At 50.6% G+C, this 16,136-nt stretch overlaps 1 protein-coding gene across 4 annotated transcripts in view; it reads right to left on the bottom strand.

Annotated features, from left to right (window-relative positions):
- The window catches only part of Capzb (capping actin protein of muscle Z-line subunit beta), a 103,358-nt gene extending 93,902 nt beyond the window's left edge, over positions 1 to 9,456 (bottom strand). The window contains exon 1 of one of the 4 annotated variants that reach the window (XM_031379243.1): positions 9,333 to 9,456. In XM_031379243.1, coding sequence (XP_031235103.1) covers positions 9,333 to 9,335 — 3 coding nt within the window. In that variant the 5' untranslated portion in view covers positions 9,336 to 9,456. Of the gene's footprint in view, positions 1 to 8,121; positions 8,275 to 9,332 lie in introns of those variants that run through there. The other 3 variants (XM_031379244.1, XM_031379241.1, XM_031379242.1) reach the window with 3 other exon arrangements.
- Positions 9,457 to 16,136: the final 6,680 nt, after the last annotated feature.

The following is a 16,136-nucleotide window of genomic DNA, read 5'->3' as shown; positions in this document are numbered from 1 at the left end:
GAGTGGGGTCGGCAGAGGTCCTGAGTTCAACAGCAGCCACACACGAGATGGCTCACAGCCATCTGTACAGCTACAGTGCTCATACACATAAAATAAACAAACTAAAAGAGTTCCAAAGAATCTGGGCAGTGGTGGCGCATGCCTTTAACCCCAGTGCTCAGGAGGCAGAGGCAGGCAGATCTCTTTGAGTTTGAGGCCAGCCTAGTCTACAAAGTGAGTCTAGGACAGCCAAGGTTCTTACACAGAGAAATACTTTCTCAAAAAAGCAAAGGGTTGGGGAGGGGGAGGAAAGAGGAAGGGAGAGAGAGAGGAAGAGAGAGAAACACACACACACACACACACACAGACTCAAACTGTTCTGCTCTCTCACCCACGCACCCCACCTGTAATACACTGGACCACATAAACACTGATACCTATCCATTTTTACCTACCAAAAAAATGGCAGTCTCACATGGTCTATCCTTGTATAGGGAAGCTGTTCACACCATTAAGGACAAATGGGCAAGTCAGTCATTTAGCAAACACCAATGGAGCCACGACACATGGCAGGGACAAAGGGACATTGCCGCAGCACTCACAACAGACCAAGGGGACTTATTCATTGTTTCGCTCCACAAAATAATAAACAAACTTAGCAGGCAGAATAAGAATGGTCAATGGGGCATGCCCAAAAGCCACCTACATCACCAAGTGCCCAAGGCTTGGGATGTGAATCCCAGGAAAAGAGATCAGGGTACCCAGAAGGTACCCTATTACCCACTAATAGGTCCCAACAGGCACTGCCATGAAGGCTCAACCCGCCCCTGGCTTTCTTGTCACTCTAGAGGCCATGGATGCCGACACTCCTGCAGAAAGACCTGTCCCGGTCCTGAGTCAGGTCCTGCTGGTGGAGGTGGGGAACGTTACCAATCCTTCCAGGCTAGAAAGCTCTAAAACCGCACTGCAGGCTTCCTCTGGCCTAAGAGCTGCTATTTCAACAATCTGACCCAAAATACAAATGACTACCTCCTACACTAAGCCCAAACTTTCTCAGTCACTGTGGCTAGACCTACTGAGGCTTCAGTTTCTCATCTATAAAATATCCATCCTGGAAGAATCCGATTGGCAGAAGCTTTTGAAAAGGATGGGTCTGGAGTCACATGGTACCTGCTCGTGCCTCAGTGGGGCCCCATAGCGAGTTACCACTCTCTCTCTCTGAGCTTTCGTTTCTTTATCTGCTACAGGAGGAAATGATTCTAGGGCTGGGGTTGACAGAACCAGATATCAAGGTTGTGGGCACCCTGTGGCAGAAGGGAAGGGACACTTGTGACTAACGAGAGCTCTAGGAGTGGGTACACAACCAACAATGCAGTTTCCTGGTAACCTCCAATTCCAGGACCCCTCAGTGCACACCTCAAGCCCAAAGCTGTCACCTCAAATCTCAGGACAGTCAGAAACAACCATTTACAAATGCATGCATGTGAAAATGCTCACGACTGAATGAGACTTCGCCAGAGGGGCTGTCTACAGGGTGCACACTGAGAAAGCTCACAGCAGAAATCCTCAAAAGTGGCCAGAGAGATGGCTCAGCGTGTCAAGGAAGGTATTTGCCGTACAAGCCCTACAAACTGAGTTCAATCTCTGGAATTCATACAAAGGTAGAAGGAGTGGTCTCTGATCTACACACGCACACGTACACACACACACACACACACCATTCTCAACAGAGGCTGGGCGTGACAGTACACACCTTTAATCCTAGTACTTTAGAAGTGGAGGCAGGAAGATGAGGCACTCAAAGGCACTCGATCTGGGCATCACCCTGCACCCCAAGCCTAGGTGAGGTCACCAGGCACTTAGAGGTGCACACCCACGTTGCACAGGAAGAAATCCTAGAGTGGCTCCCTGAGATGCCAACCTGCTAGGGCAAGATGGGCACCACAGGTGGGCACATGCATCCTTCTCCCCAATTAAGTAGTACAAACTACAAGCTGAATATATAAAGCCAGAGAAAGCCCATCAAGGTCCAAGCCACCAGCAGAGAAACCCTGAGCAATAGCACATGAGCAAGCCTGACCTGAACCCCTTCTGCTGCTCACAGCTCCCAGGAAAACTCCCCTGGGTGTTACTTGGAAGCCGCTTAAGAGCCATTTGCAGGGCTAGAGAGATGGTTCAGTGGTTAAGAGCACTGACTGCACTTTCAAAGGTCCTGAGTTCAATTCCCAGCAACCACATGGTGGCTCACAACCATCTACAATGGGATTTGATGCCCTCTTCTGTTGTGTCTGAGGACAGCTACAGTGTATTCATATATATAAAATAAAATGAATCTTTTAAATAATTAAAAAAAAAAAGCCATTTGCACCAACTGAGCTGGTACAGGCAAAGGTATTTTTCACAGTTTGACCACAACCACACATCATAACAACATTCTGGTCAAGAACCAACTACATACGCCATTTGTGGTCCCTAAACTGAGAACACCTGGTGAGAAGAGCCTAGCCATGAGGCATGGGCTGAATTTCAAGTTAGAGATGGCTCCCCTGGCAAATATAATCCCGCAATTATTTTTTTATATGTAAGAGCACTACAGTAGTGGCCAGTCAGATAATGGTTTTGGAGAAGCTGCTGATGAGTTCAACACAAGAGGAGGAAGTTTCAGGGAGCAGTTTAAGCAGAAGTTCAGGGTCAGAGCTGGGGAACAGCTGACAGCTCCCTACATTGTGGTAAGAACTCTGAGGCCAGAAGCACTGCACTGGAGTTCTCACCAGGCTGGAATTTACCTGGGCTGGTCCCTAAGGCTGCCAGCTTTGGGTTAGGGGCTCCAACTACAGCAGTGTCCTAAGGGCTGGTGCTGCCTCCCAGGCCAGCTATCAACTACTCACAGTAATAAAAATAACCTCACAAGAGCAGTCAACATGCCTCCACTCTAATCATGTGCCTACAGTGTGCATACATGCTCAGGCAATCCCCATAACTACCCCTCCACGCTAAGGCCATGGGCAGTAACCACCCTGGCAGGAGGATGGTAACTACTAGGCCACTGCTTTGGACCAAACAGGATTAGAGGACCGCAAATGAGCAGAGGGAAGGTGGAGATGTTGGAAGCAGGGTGGAGCAGGGGAAGCAGAGCAGAGGGAAGGTGAGGAGGCCCGCCCGCCCGCATCACGTCAGGGTGAGGCTGTCATCACCCTGCTTCTCCATGTGTCTCTAGCTCACCCAGAAGTGTAAGACTCGGGTAGATGTAATAGCTGTCCACAGAAAGAATGACAAGGAAAACCGGGCGGTGGTGGCGCATGCCTTTTGAGGCCAGCCTGGTCTACAGAGTGAGTTCCAGGACAACCAGGGCTAAACAGAGAAACCCTGTCTCGAAAAAAACCAAAAAGAATGACAAGGAAAATGCCTAGGGGTGGGGAGACTAGAGAGATGGCTCAGCAGTTAAGAGCACTGCTTCCTCTTTTGGAGGACCCAAGTTCTGTTCCCAGAGCCCACTCGGTGGCTCCACATCACCCATAACTCCAGTTCCAGAAATAGTTGTTTTGTCAATGACAAAAATCACCCGATTAGAAGGCCTTCATGGCGATCTCTGGGGGGCAGACGTACCGGTCAACCCGATGGCAGACCTCTCCAGCTCACTGTGCCTATCTGCCTTTCTCCACCACATCTTCCTTCCCAGACCACAGCCGGTCTGGCCAGACCCTGGTATCTCAGGTGATCCCTATGAATGCATCCCCCTTTCCTCCCTCTTCCATCTACAGGACCTCTCTACACAGCATGGCTAGAGGACTCGTGCTAAAATACCACTGCTCCATCAGCCTGCTCAAATTTCCACCTGCCCTGTGAGAAATGTCACTGGCTCCACACTGTCCAGACCAAATGCAAACTCCTGAGCTTAGCAACTGGCATTTGGCAGCAAACACTTCCTCTCCGAGTCTACCCAGTGGTTCTCAAACCCACCCCGCTGACATCACGCTGACCTTGGACTTGGTACAGTGGACTCTCCCGCTGACGGAGCCCCACCCAAGCCTCCCCTTCCTCTTTGGCTGGGCAAGGTCTTCCTGGGCTTCAGGCCTGACCTGAAAGCTGCCTGAGGACTGGGATGTCTACAGGGCTTCCTGGAAGAGGTGTAACACCTGACCCGCTCACACACATGGCCTCCAGAGTTCTTCCCAGAACCTTTCCCTGTCAGCTTCTGAAATTTCTTGAGTACACCTTTCCTCCTCTCCAGGGTGAGAGGACAGGGACTGTGGCTTCCATTTGTGCCATACACAGTTAGGTATACAAAATATGACAGAGAGTAGCTATAGCCCCAACTTACTGTGTGGCAAGTGTATTAAAAATGCCATTTCTGGGCCAACGGAAGGAGAGAACCCACTTCCCAACGTTATCCTCTGTCCTCCACACACTGATTGTGGAGCACCTCCACATACACACACACACACACACACACACACACACACACACACAAAGAGAAATTTAAAACCATTTCCTTTCCCTGGTGTCTCTAAAAAATATTCCCCTCCCGCTGCACATCAAGGAACTGAGCGGGAAGGAAGGAGAGGAGCTCACTTAGGTCACACAGAAAGGCAATCAGGACTCCACCCAGACACACCCCATTCTGAAGGCAACAAGAGAGAGAGAAGCACCTCTCAGCTCTCACTACCCGCTTGCTCAGTGCCATGGAACACTTCCTGAGCACCAGGCAGCCAGTGTATGGCACAGGTGATAAGGCTCGGCGTGAACAAGCAACCCAGCATCGTCACGTGTCCTTGCCCCCCCCTCACTCAAAGGGGACTCCACCCATAAAGACATGGCATCCAAATCAGATTTTCTTCTTTCTTTCTTTCTTTTTTTTTTAGAGGGGGGAGTGATTTTTGAGACAGGATTTCTCTCTGTATCCCAGCTGGCCTGGAGCCCTGCTACGTAGAACAGGAAGGCCTCGGGTTCATAGAGATCCTCCTGCTTCTGTCTCCCAAGGAGTGCACCACTATGTCTAGCTCTAAGTCTAGCTTCTTACACATTGCCGCCTGTGGTCCATGGCTGAAGCTTCCTCATCAAACTTTTGCAAGGCAAAAATCAATGACTTCTGGCAGAGTGGATGGCACATGGCTAGAGCCCCATAAATATCTCCACCTCCTTACACTGAGATGTTAGTCTGTGGCTGCCTAAAACAGCATTACACTAGCTGATCCCAGAGCCAGTGAGCATGCAGTAGACTCCTCCAGGCTTGCATACCTAGCCCTCACCGGAGGACCCGCACCAAGCCCCATACTTAAGGTCAACACTTCTGAGACACCCACAATCTCACATAGGGGCTGAGCTGCCGACCTACAATTCACTGTTGACTTGACCTTCTGAGCTCCAGATACTCATGAACAAAAACAGGCTGAGCAGTCAGTTTCCAGACCCTGGGCCAGTGACAGTGGTGGAATGTCCACCATGTCCCAAGGTTGCACCTCAGGATGCAGGCTGCAAACACACACACTCCATTCCACTGGACCAAGAACACTTGAAAAGCCAAGAGCGTGGGACCCAGCTCGAGCCCCACTGTTCCCATCCACATTCTCTACAGCTCATGCCTATGAGCCCCGCACTGTGAATGCTGTCTCCCTTATCATTAGGGAAGAGTGATGACGTGTCTCTCCCACCATGCTGCTCAGGCTGGACCTGAACTTCTGAGCAGCCGAAAGTTATAGGCGTGTGACACTGCCCGGCTTTCCAAGCTCTACTCTAGGCCCCTCAACAGTGGAAACCAGGCATCCTGCATCCGTGTCTGCCTTGCTCTCTGCTGGCTCCTCAGCATATAGGCAACACACAGCAGACTCATGATACAGACACCCAAGCAGTGGTACCCTGCAGCTTCAGAGAGGAGGCTAGTAAGTGCTGTGCAATAAGCACTTCCCACTCTGGCAAGCAAGGTTCTGAACGTCTGGTCCCTGGTCTTGTGTCCTCCTTCCTCCTCCACAGACTGTAACAGTATAGTACTTCCAAATCATAAATAGAAGAGCTACCTTCAAAGGCATGTTTGTCATCTTCTTAATCTTAAACTAATAATCACAGGCTAGTTATCAAAGGAAGACTGGCTGGATTTATTCGAACAGGGCAAACACACATGGGGTCTCTAAGTCGAACTATACACGAAGTTTTTTTAAGGTTATATTATTTGCTTGCTTATTTACTTATTGGGGGAAGGGAGACAGAACAATGCGACAATGTAGGTCAGAAGAAGACTTGGTTCTACATCTGGGTTCTGGGGATTGAACTCTGCTCCCCAGGTTTAACAGCAGTCACCTTTAACCCCTGAGCCATCTCTCTGGCATCTCCTCTGGATCTTACTCACAAGAGGAGACTACCAAGGTGCATTAAGAGTGTACTCCATGATTTTGCCCTTTAACAATAGGAGTGAGCACTCTTATCAGCTCTTGTCATCAGTGCCATCTGTGTGCTATCGTGGCAGATCCTCAGAAGCCTCCTTGGCCTCTCGCTGCTCCAGTTCCACCATGAGCACCAGCATCTTAACTCTCAGAATAACCTGGAAGTCAGAAGCCAGAGCTCTGCTAGGGCTTTGACACTGGGAAGCACTTAGGGAGACTAGTAAGACTGTCTGCTAAGGGAATGTAAATAAACCCCATTTGCCTAAGCATTCTTAATGGGGGACAGTGAACTTGACTCCAAGGAAAATCATGGACTCCACTCCAAAGTCAAACGCACTTAAATCTCTCCCTTCGGTGGGTACACTGGAGCTGGCTAGCCACTTGCTCTACCAGTAAGCCAGCTGAAAACAGAGCCATGGTCATCCTCATTCCCTATGATGCAGCCCACTCTGCCACTTCTGTTTGTCCAAACTACCCACACTAGGGCATTGGATTATTCTAGCATAGTAGGCAGTCAGAAACCACTTAGGGGACTGGGGTCCATGAAGAACAAGTTAATGAGTATCAAACCCCGAGTGGCTGCGCTCATAGACCATCCCAGATCACACCGAGCAATCTCCTGTTTCTTTTCTGAAACAGGGTCTCACCCTCACTGTTGCCCAAACTGGCCTTGAATACCTCAAACAGCAGAGATTACAGGGATGTGGCACCACGCCCAGCCTTCCAAGCCAGATCTTTTAAAGTTAGGTACTATTCTAGGACCAGAGGGACAGGGACAGAAAACACAAGACCAAAATCTCTGTCCCCCCAAAGAGCTCGGGATCAGACCCACAGGTGATGCTCCTGTCTCACAATGGTCATTTCCTAACAGGAGATCCACCCAGAGTCTGCAGAGATGAGAACTTGTCCTCCCTGGCCCAGCTTGAGCATCCCATCATTATGGTTCTTGAACAGTGTCATTATATCAGAAGATCACTGTCTGGAGGCTGCTAGGCATGCTTCCACTGGCCAAGAGTGCTCTCCGAACAGACGCAACAACGTTTTGAATAAGCTACAATGAATGCCCCAGCTTTTCTTCACCTGTCGGAGAAAGCGAATGAAGGCCTAGAGGACTCTGTGGGAACGAACTATCTGGCCACTCCACCACCCTCTCCTGCTTTGGTGCTGGGAGCACACACAGAAAACTTAAGTCTACTTTGAAGAATCCCACCCAGAACTGTCCTAGACAAGTCCTTTCCCCTGCACACTAAGGTCAGGGGGTTCAGACCCACAAGGCCAGTTCTTAGCCAAGAACAGTAATATGAAAAACCAGTCTCGCCTATGCTTTTAATCAATAGATAGGAAGTTTATTTGCCAATCAGATATCGTCAGCCCCAATTCAATTGCTGCACCCTTGCTTAAACAAGGAACAGGGCTCCTCAAAACCATCTAGGGTCCAAAATCCATTCTTATCTACCAGACAGGAGGGGAGCCGCCTGTAGGGCTGCATGAAGCAGGTGGGTTGCCTCCCCTCTCGGCCTACCTTACAAGGCTTCCTTGACCATGTGAGGTAGTTCTCTGGCCCTTCCACCTAGATGGTGGGCCTGCTCTACAAGTATCCAGATAGATTGGAGGGGGGGTAGTGGTTTGCAGGGCTATGGGGGAGGGGGAAATGACACCTCCAAGGCTCCTCAAAGAAGTTGTTAGCATAGTGTGCCTGTCTTCATTCCCAAAACAAACACCATGAGTGGAGTCAGGGAGGTCTCCGGCCTGAGTTTCTGCTCACCTGATCCGAGGCACCTCCATATTCAGCAGTTCCAACCCTTACAAGCTGGCAGTTCAGAGGGAAAGGAAGGCTGCGCCTGCTAGGCTGCATCGTGTCCAGGCGTAAGGTTGGGCTGCCGAGCTGCCCAGCAGCTTGGTGTCCCCCAGCCCCAGGGCTGCGGCCTCACAAGAGTGATTGTGAGTTCACCCCTGTCCACTTGGCTTACCCACCGTCAGCACTCTGCTCCCCACTCAGGCAGGGCGCCCCTCAAGCCGCGCTGTATTAGCTGCACTGCCACTAGGGCCTCCCAAGGGAAATGCCCTGTTCTGCCTTCCGGGCACACAGATGCCGCCCTTCTCTCCCTTGCTTGCTTGCTCACTCACACCGAAGCGGCCTCCCCAGGAAGGGGCAAGCCTAGGAAAGGCACAGCACCCAGACGACCCCCACCCTGGCTGGGGCTCTCCTCCGCTCGCCAAAGGCTGCCAAGAAAGAGCCTCCTAAGAACAGAAGAGGGGACACCTGGGCCAGGAGCAGGTCACGGAGCAGGCAGGGTCTAGATGGGAGGGGGAGGGTGAGATCTGCGAAGGGCTGACGCAGGCTAGGCTAAGTCGTGAGAAGTCGGGGGTTGGGGGGGGAAGGGGACTGCTAGGGCCGGGGACAGGGAGGTGCAGGAGGGGAACACAGCTGGAGTAGAGAGGCCAGACTTGAGGACGGCAAAGAGAAGATTCGATGACGGTGAAGGAAACAAACCTAGGCTGAGTTCACTGGAAAGGGGTTGTCGGGGTGCAGGCTGGGGCCACAGAGAGGAGAAGAGTTTGGGGGAAGAGGGCCTAGACTGGGCCACTGGAGCGAAAACCACGGTGCTAGCTTGGGCCCTGGGATCGAGGCAGGGGCCCAAGAACAGCCCATGGGATGAAGGCCTGCGAGAGGGGTGCCTGGCCTGGCCCCTGAAGGAAGGCAGGCAGGTCTAGCCTGGGATAGGCGAGACTAGCCTGGACATGCAGGGGGAAGAACTGGGCTCCACATGGAGTCCAGGGCGGGGTCATAGGCTATCAGGGCTTTCCGCCGCCCACTCCGGACCCGAAGAGTGGCGTCTGCCTAGGGTCCGGGACCCAGCCCCTCCCCCACCCCGGGTCCCCACCCTCCCGGGGCCGGCAGGTCGGCGAGAGAGTGGACGCGAGCTCCCGCGGTGAGGGGGGTCCCGGGATGGAGCCGTAAGGGGGTCCCTTTACCATGGTGGCGGCGGCGGCGACGGTCCCTGTCCCGGCGTCTGTGGCTCTCCCCCCCGCAGCAGGGCCCTGCGCTTCCACTTCCCCGGGTGCCCAAGAGTGAACATCCGGGTCAGCGCCCCCCTCCCCCCCTACTCGCCCCCCCGCGCCGGGCAGCCACCACCTTCCTTCCCCGCCCCGGCCGGCCCGGCCCGCCCCCCAGCCGCCGGCTTGCGACCAATGAGCGCGCGCGGCCGCAGCGATCGCCAAGTATGGAGCGCTGCGCGGGGGGCGGGGACGGGGGCGGAGCCTTGGGCGGGTGGGCGTGTCCTGCCGCGGGAGGGGCGGGCCGGGCGTACTGCTCCTGCGCGGCCTGGGCTGCGGTGTTCCGGAGGGACTTGGTCGGCTTGTGTCCCTCCTCTTGACTGTCAGCCTTGCTTCCCGCAGCCACAGGACGCGGGGTAGCTGAGGGTGGAGCGGTTCACGGGTTCCCCTGGGCGGAGGATGCGGAAGGCGCTGAAACCAGAAGGGACCGGCCCTCCGCGCCCCACCCGGACCCGGAACTGGTGCGCAGGACGAGGCCCGGCCCCCAAAGAGCGAGCTGAACCTACGGGGGGGCGGGGGGGGGACGCCGGCACTGCCACCCCTTTTGCTGAACACCTGCTATCACGACCACGCGGGCAGCCTTTAGGTACCAAAAGATGACAGGTGGATAAGCCATAAGGATCCCTGCCTGCACTTCATAGCTACCGTAGTTGTGGGAAAGGCCCGGTAAGATTAAAACATTTGGGTTCAGTAAATGCTGCCTGTTACATATACTTTCTTTTACATTATGTACAGAGAATCAGCCCGTTTCCCTAAAGGAGTCGCTCTCTAGAATCATATAGTGGACTCAGAAATCCCTCTTTGTTTTCAGGCCTGAAGATTGAACGTAGAGCCTCAGGCATGCTAGGCTCACTCAGCTCTTCCACTGAACCGCAGCCCCAACCAGAAATTAGATGTTCAAAGGAGTGAATTTTGTTTTGTTATCTAGAACTCAAGAGACCTAGAGTTGCACGTTTTGCTTATAACAACCCCCTACACAGCTTGCTCACCCTCCCTTTAGAGTCATATCAGGTCATGAAAAGGGATCAGAAAATCTCATCTGAGGCTAGGCCTCTGAGCTCATAGTCAAGTGAAAGCTTGCAGGGACAGCCACCAGCAGAGAAAGCATCCAGGTGAGTCTCTCAAGAATGACAGAGACCAGTTTTACAGGAGTTCAGAGAAGGGAGTGGCACTTGGAAAGTCATTACACCGGAAGTATTTATCATGTAGCTAGCTATTGGCCAAGCCCTGTGTAGGCAGGCTGTAGAGATTACAGCTAAGAACAAAATAGCCCATGCTGGCATACTGCTTGTGGATAAGATTTCACTTGCAGGAATAGAGCCTCCTCCATCCTGGGTAAGTACCCCTGTCCTGAGTTAAGGCCCCTTTAAGCTTGAAACCCTAGTCAGAGACAATTAACCTATCTGATAAAGTGTTGGGAGTGAGATGTGGAAAACAGAGTGGCTAGAGCAGGTAGACAGACAAGCACTGTGTCATGGTATTTTGGAGGATGGACCAAGCCGGCTTTAACTCTCAGGAAGTAACGCTTGATCAGGCAGCTGAAGGTGGGTGTGGAGCAGACCATGTGCCTATTGTCAGCACACAGGACAGTGAGAGCAGAGATCCCTGGGTATCCACAGAGGCCACTGTGGCCAGCCTAAATTGTATGTAAGCAGTTACAAGCTCTGACCCAGGTCCCCAAACTGCAGTGAGCCTATTGTGTGCTGGACTACAGGGTGATTAGGGAGGGCCCCAGAAAGCTGTTTGTGTGTCCCAGACAGTTTTATTTTAATGTCAGAGGAACAATACCTGAGGTTACCCTCAGTTTTCCACACACATGCATTCCTGCATGCAAACAGACAGCAAAAACATATACACACATAGGGAAATTTTTCTAAAGCACACATATCGGGGCTAGGGAGATGCACCATGGTAAAGTGCTTGCTGTACAAGCATAGATTCACAGCAGGTAGAAGGCAGGTACAGTCGTGCATACTCTGTGATTCCCAATGCTGTGTGAAAGAAAGGCAGGAGGATCTCTGGGACTTGGTGACTAGCCAGTCTAGCCAAATGGCAAACTCCAAATTCAGTGAGAAGACCTGCAGTGGCATATGCCTATCATCCCAGCACTCGGAAGGCAGAGGCAGGAGGATCTCTGGGAGTTTAATGCCAACCTACTGTACATGGCAAGCTCCAGGACAGCCAGGACTATAGAGAGAGAAAACAATGAGAGACACTGGTTCAAAAAACAAGGTGGAGGGACTGGAAACATGGCTCAGCAGTTAGGAGCACTGGCTGCTCTTCCAAAGGTCCTGAGTTCAATTCCCAGCAACCACATGGTGGCTCACAACCATCTGTAGTGGGATCTGATGACCTCTTCTGGTATGTCTGAAGGCAACTACAGTGTATTCATATAAATAAAATACATACTTTTTTTTTTTGGTTTTTTGAGACAGGGTTTCTCTGTGAAGCCCTGACTGCCTGGAACTTACTCTGTAGACCAGGCTGACCTCAAACTCAGAAATCTGCCTGCCTCTGCTTCCCAAGTGCTGGGATTAAAGGCGTGTGCCACCACTGTCGGGCAAATACATAGATTTTAAAAAGTAACAAAAAACAAACAAAAAAACCAAGGTGGGTCGAGGTTTAGGAAGTTGGGTTTCAGACCCAGGACAAGGGACTGAGGAGCATATTTTACATACCAAAGCAGACCTGGCTTTCAGGTTCTCCCAGTATCCCTCAGTCCCTACTTGACATCCCCTGCCCTGTACCCTAAACTTTCCAGCCTAGGGACTGGGCTGCCCTTCCCCCAGAGGCTCTTCCCTATCTAATCCAGACATTTTGGTCTCCTTCCCCTACTCCTCCCCCACCTCCTTTTCCTTCTCTCTTCTCTCCCTCGGTGTACACCCTTTCTCTCTTCCCCCTCCCCATGGCACCTTCCCTGGCCTTGTTTCTTGGGACCAGTGAACTTGCTCACCCAAGAGTGGTTGGTTTCCCAATAAATCTGTATTTTGTATACTTTAATCTGTGTTGGATTGGCTCATTTCACTGGTGGAGAAATAATTTATCATAGATGACATGCACTTTTAATCCCAGTACCCATGAGGCAGAGGTACGTAGATCTGTCTGTGAGTTCAAAGTCAGCCAGGGATAAAGAATAAGATTTTTGTCTCAAACCAATAAGGTAGTATAAGACGAAGGAAGAACCTGGTGAAGATTTCTGTCTTCCATAGGCAGATCACAGGCCAGCACACCCATACACATACACGTACATACACACATATATTCACCATACATACACACACACACAACAGCACCAATGTGACGCTTACTCTGTGATGGACTACATTAAGCCCTTTCCCGATCCTCATAACACAGCCCCCCAAACGGAAGGAGCCTCTCTAAAGTCATGCAGCAGAGATGAAAGGTCCTGAGGCAAGGAACACTTGTATTCTCATGTTTATGGATGTGTTACCGGGGCAACATGGCAAGTAGGAAGGAGTTGAAGATGCTAATGACTTGAGTTCATAGTGAAAAGATCTGCCATTGAACTGGGAAAGACTGTATGAGGAATAGGGATGGGGTGGGGTGAGGTAGGGAGGGTGAGCGCTGCCACCTTGAGTCAAGCTATATTCGAGATGCCTACTGGAAACTTCAATGGAGAGGCCCAGTAAGGAACTGGGTGGAAGCCTGCCTCTTGTGAGTGGCATATAAAGGTCTTTAAAGCACAAGAAGTTGAGATGCATATACTTGGTGATAGGTGTAGAGAGAAAAGATCATGAAGAACCAAGCAGCAGAGAAGAGATCATATCCTTCCCAAAAGCCAGGGGATAAGAGCATGAAATAAATCACACCCAAAGAAAAGACTGCCAGAAAGCCGTATCCAAAGTGGATTGTCTGTAATTCCCAAATCTCTGTTTCAACCTTGGAGGATCACAACTACTGTTATTCTCAAAGGGGCTAAGTAATGTGTCCAAACCTATGAGTTTAGTTCGAGGTCGCCTAGAACCAGAGTCCACATTCATAGCCCCAGTGTGAGCACATTGCTTCCCTGCTTTGAGCCCTTTGAGAGGTTTCCCATACTAGCTGGAGGCTGGAGGTTTAGGGAGATGGCTGTAGGGTAAAGTGCTTGCCACACATGCATGAGAACCTGAATCTATAGCTCCAGCTGGTTATAAAAGCTGGGTATAAAAGCCGTGTATTCGGGTGTTAGAGAGATATAGAAAAGGCTTCCGGAGCCAGGCTTTAGTGGCACGTGCCTTCAATCCCAGCACTCAAGAGGCAGAGGCAGGGAGGTCTCTGAGGTAGAGGCCAGCCTGGTCTACAGAGCTAGTTCCAGGACAGCCAGGGCTACACACAGAGAAACCCTATCTTGAAAAGAGCAAAAAAAAGAAAACGAAAGAAAAGGCTTTTGCTGGCTGGCCAGCTTAGCTAAGTCAGTATTCTCCAAGTTCAGTGAGAGACCGTCTCAAATAAGATAAAAGGCATAGAGAGATGGCTCAGCAGTTAAGAACCTCTCTTCCATGTAGGGACGGTCAGGCTGGACACTGCAGTCCTGGGTTCCCACGTGTAACTCTGTCAGGAACACTGTCAGCTTTTATCACCCTTGGTGTTACATCTTCCTGATCACCTGGTGGAGCCTCTAAAGAGAATAACTACACTGATAACCAGGGATTTGTGCTCCATATTTCAGAAGCCTCAAACTACAGACTGAGGGCAGGGGTGGGTGGGGAATGTGTGGAATCTCGTTGGTACAGACTGGATTTGCCACAAATTTACCCGATCAAAAACTCCAGATAAAGTATTTCAACCTAGACATAAAGATCATGAAAAATATGCTGAGGACCGTCCCCCAGAACCCACACAGACTGCACATTGTTACAAGAATAAAACAGCACAAAAAAAAGGAATCCACACTGGGGAAAGGATGTGGTCAAGATGCTTGGACTTAGCCAGGCGGTGGTGATGCACACCTTTAATCCCAGCACTTGGGAGGCAGAGGCAGGTGGATTTCTAAATTCGAGGTCAGGCTGGTCTACAGAGTGAGCTCCAGGACAGCCAGGGCTATACAGAGAAACTCTGTCTCAAAAAACAAAAACAAACAAACAAAACAAAAAAAGATGTTTGGACTGCAAAAGACATTACACCTCAGATTCACAAGAACATGCCTTCGGTGAACGCAAACTTGGACAGTAGTTAAACACTGGCTACACACCCAGTGCCTGAAGCTGCCACAGGACTTCCTACAGAAAAGAACATGCCTAGCATGCCTCAAGAGCACTGGGGAGCTGGTTCTGCAGAGGCATCTGAAGCCTGTGCAACAGGAAGCTGAGTCCTGATTCAACACAACTTCAGACCACAAAATGCAGTTACTGAGGAAACTGGGCTCGTTAATCCAGCCGTTTCCACTGTGGGGTAGTGGGGCAAGGAGGAACATGTCTTCCAGAGGACCCACGTCAGGCAGTTCTCACACACCCGGAACTCCTTCTCCAGGGGATCCAACACACTCTTCTGGTTTCTGTACGCACCCGCATACATACGGCACACACATGTGTAAATATGTAATTTTTTTTTCTAGACAGGATTTCTTTGTGTAGCCTTAGCTGACTTAGAACTAGCTCTGTAGACAAGGCTGGCCTTGAATTCATTGAGATTTACTTGACTCTGCCTCCTGAGTGCTGAGGTTAAAGGTGTGTGCTACCAATACCCAGCAAAATATAATAAATTCTTAAGACTTTAATCTTTTTTTGTTGTTTTTTTTTTGTTTTTTGTTTTTTGTTTTTCAAGACAGGGTTTCTCTGTATAGCTCTGGCTGTCTTGGAACTCACTCTGTAAACCAGGCTGCCCTCAAACTCAGAAATCCACCTGCCTCTGCCTCCCAAGTGCTGGGATTAAAGGCGTGCGCCACCACTGCCTGGCTAAGACTTTAATCTTAAAACTATATGGTGGAGAGCAATCTGATACCTGATACCAACCCTGACCCATACATGAGCAACATACACAGACATGTGCACACAAACATTTATATTTAATTTTAAAGTCCCTTATAATAGGAGGGCACAGGAACCCCCACAGGGTTCAGGGGCACACACTCCATCTCAACCATAGAACCTCAGTTCAGATTATTTAATTGTGTAGAAAACAGGTGTACAAACATACCTCAGTGGGCATGTGAGAATGAGTTCTCGGGAGTCAGTCCTCTGGGTGGGCTCTGGGGACAGGAGTCAGGTGTGGCAGCATATTCTTTACCTCTGCAACATCTCACCAAAGGCCCCATATCCGCAGTTTCTGTTGCCTTCTCTCCTAAGGGGGCTCCTCGGCTAGCTTCTGGCTAGATGCTAGCTAGTGTCAGTGCTTTAACGGATATGGATATGGGTGGTCTTTATCCATCCTCTGCATCCACTTCTGTAAACAGCTTCATGTCTTTCATAATTCAGATTCCCAAGAGCATGTCTGATTGGCCAGTTCATCCTTTTATTCATGGTACAGATCCCTGGGCCGATCTGCAGGTTGACAGATCCCACCTCCTCATCTATCACCATGTATGTGAGCATGAAAGCTACAAGTGACAATGACAGGCCCTGGATAGAGAGACAAGGACCATAAATATTTTTAGTACTAGTACTGTTACTTCTTCCCGTGTGTGCATGTGTGTGTGCGTGTGCGTTTAGGTCAACTTTGGGTCTTCTCAGGATGGCCATCCACTTTTTTTTTTTTTTGAAAGAGGAGTTCATTGGCCAGAAGCTT

Source organism: Mastomys coucha, unplaced genomic scaffold (genome assembly GCF_008632895.1).
Source record: "Mastomys coucha isolate ucsf_1 unplaced genomic scaffold, UCSF_Mcou_1 pScaffold18, whole genome shotgun sequence".
Taxonomy (NCBI): domain Eukaryota; kingdom Metazoa; phylum Chordata; class Mammalia; order Rodentia; family Muridae; genus Mastomys; species Mastomys coucha.
The sequence above is the reverse complement of the archived record's forward strand: the minus strand, read 5'-3'. Positions and strand labels throughout refer to the sequence as shown.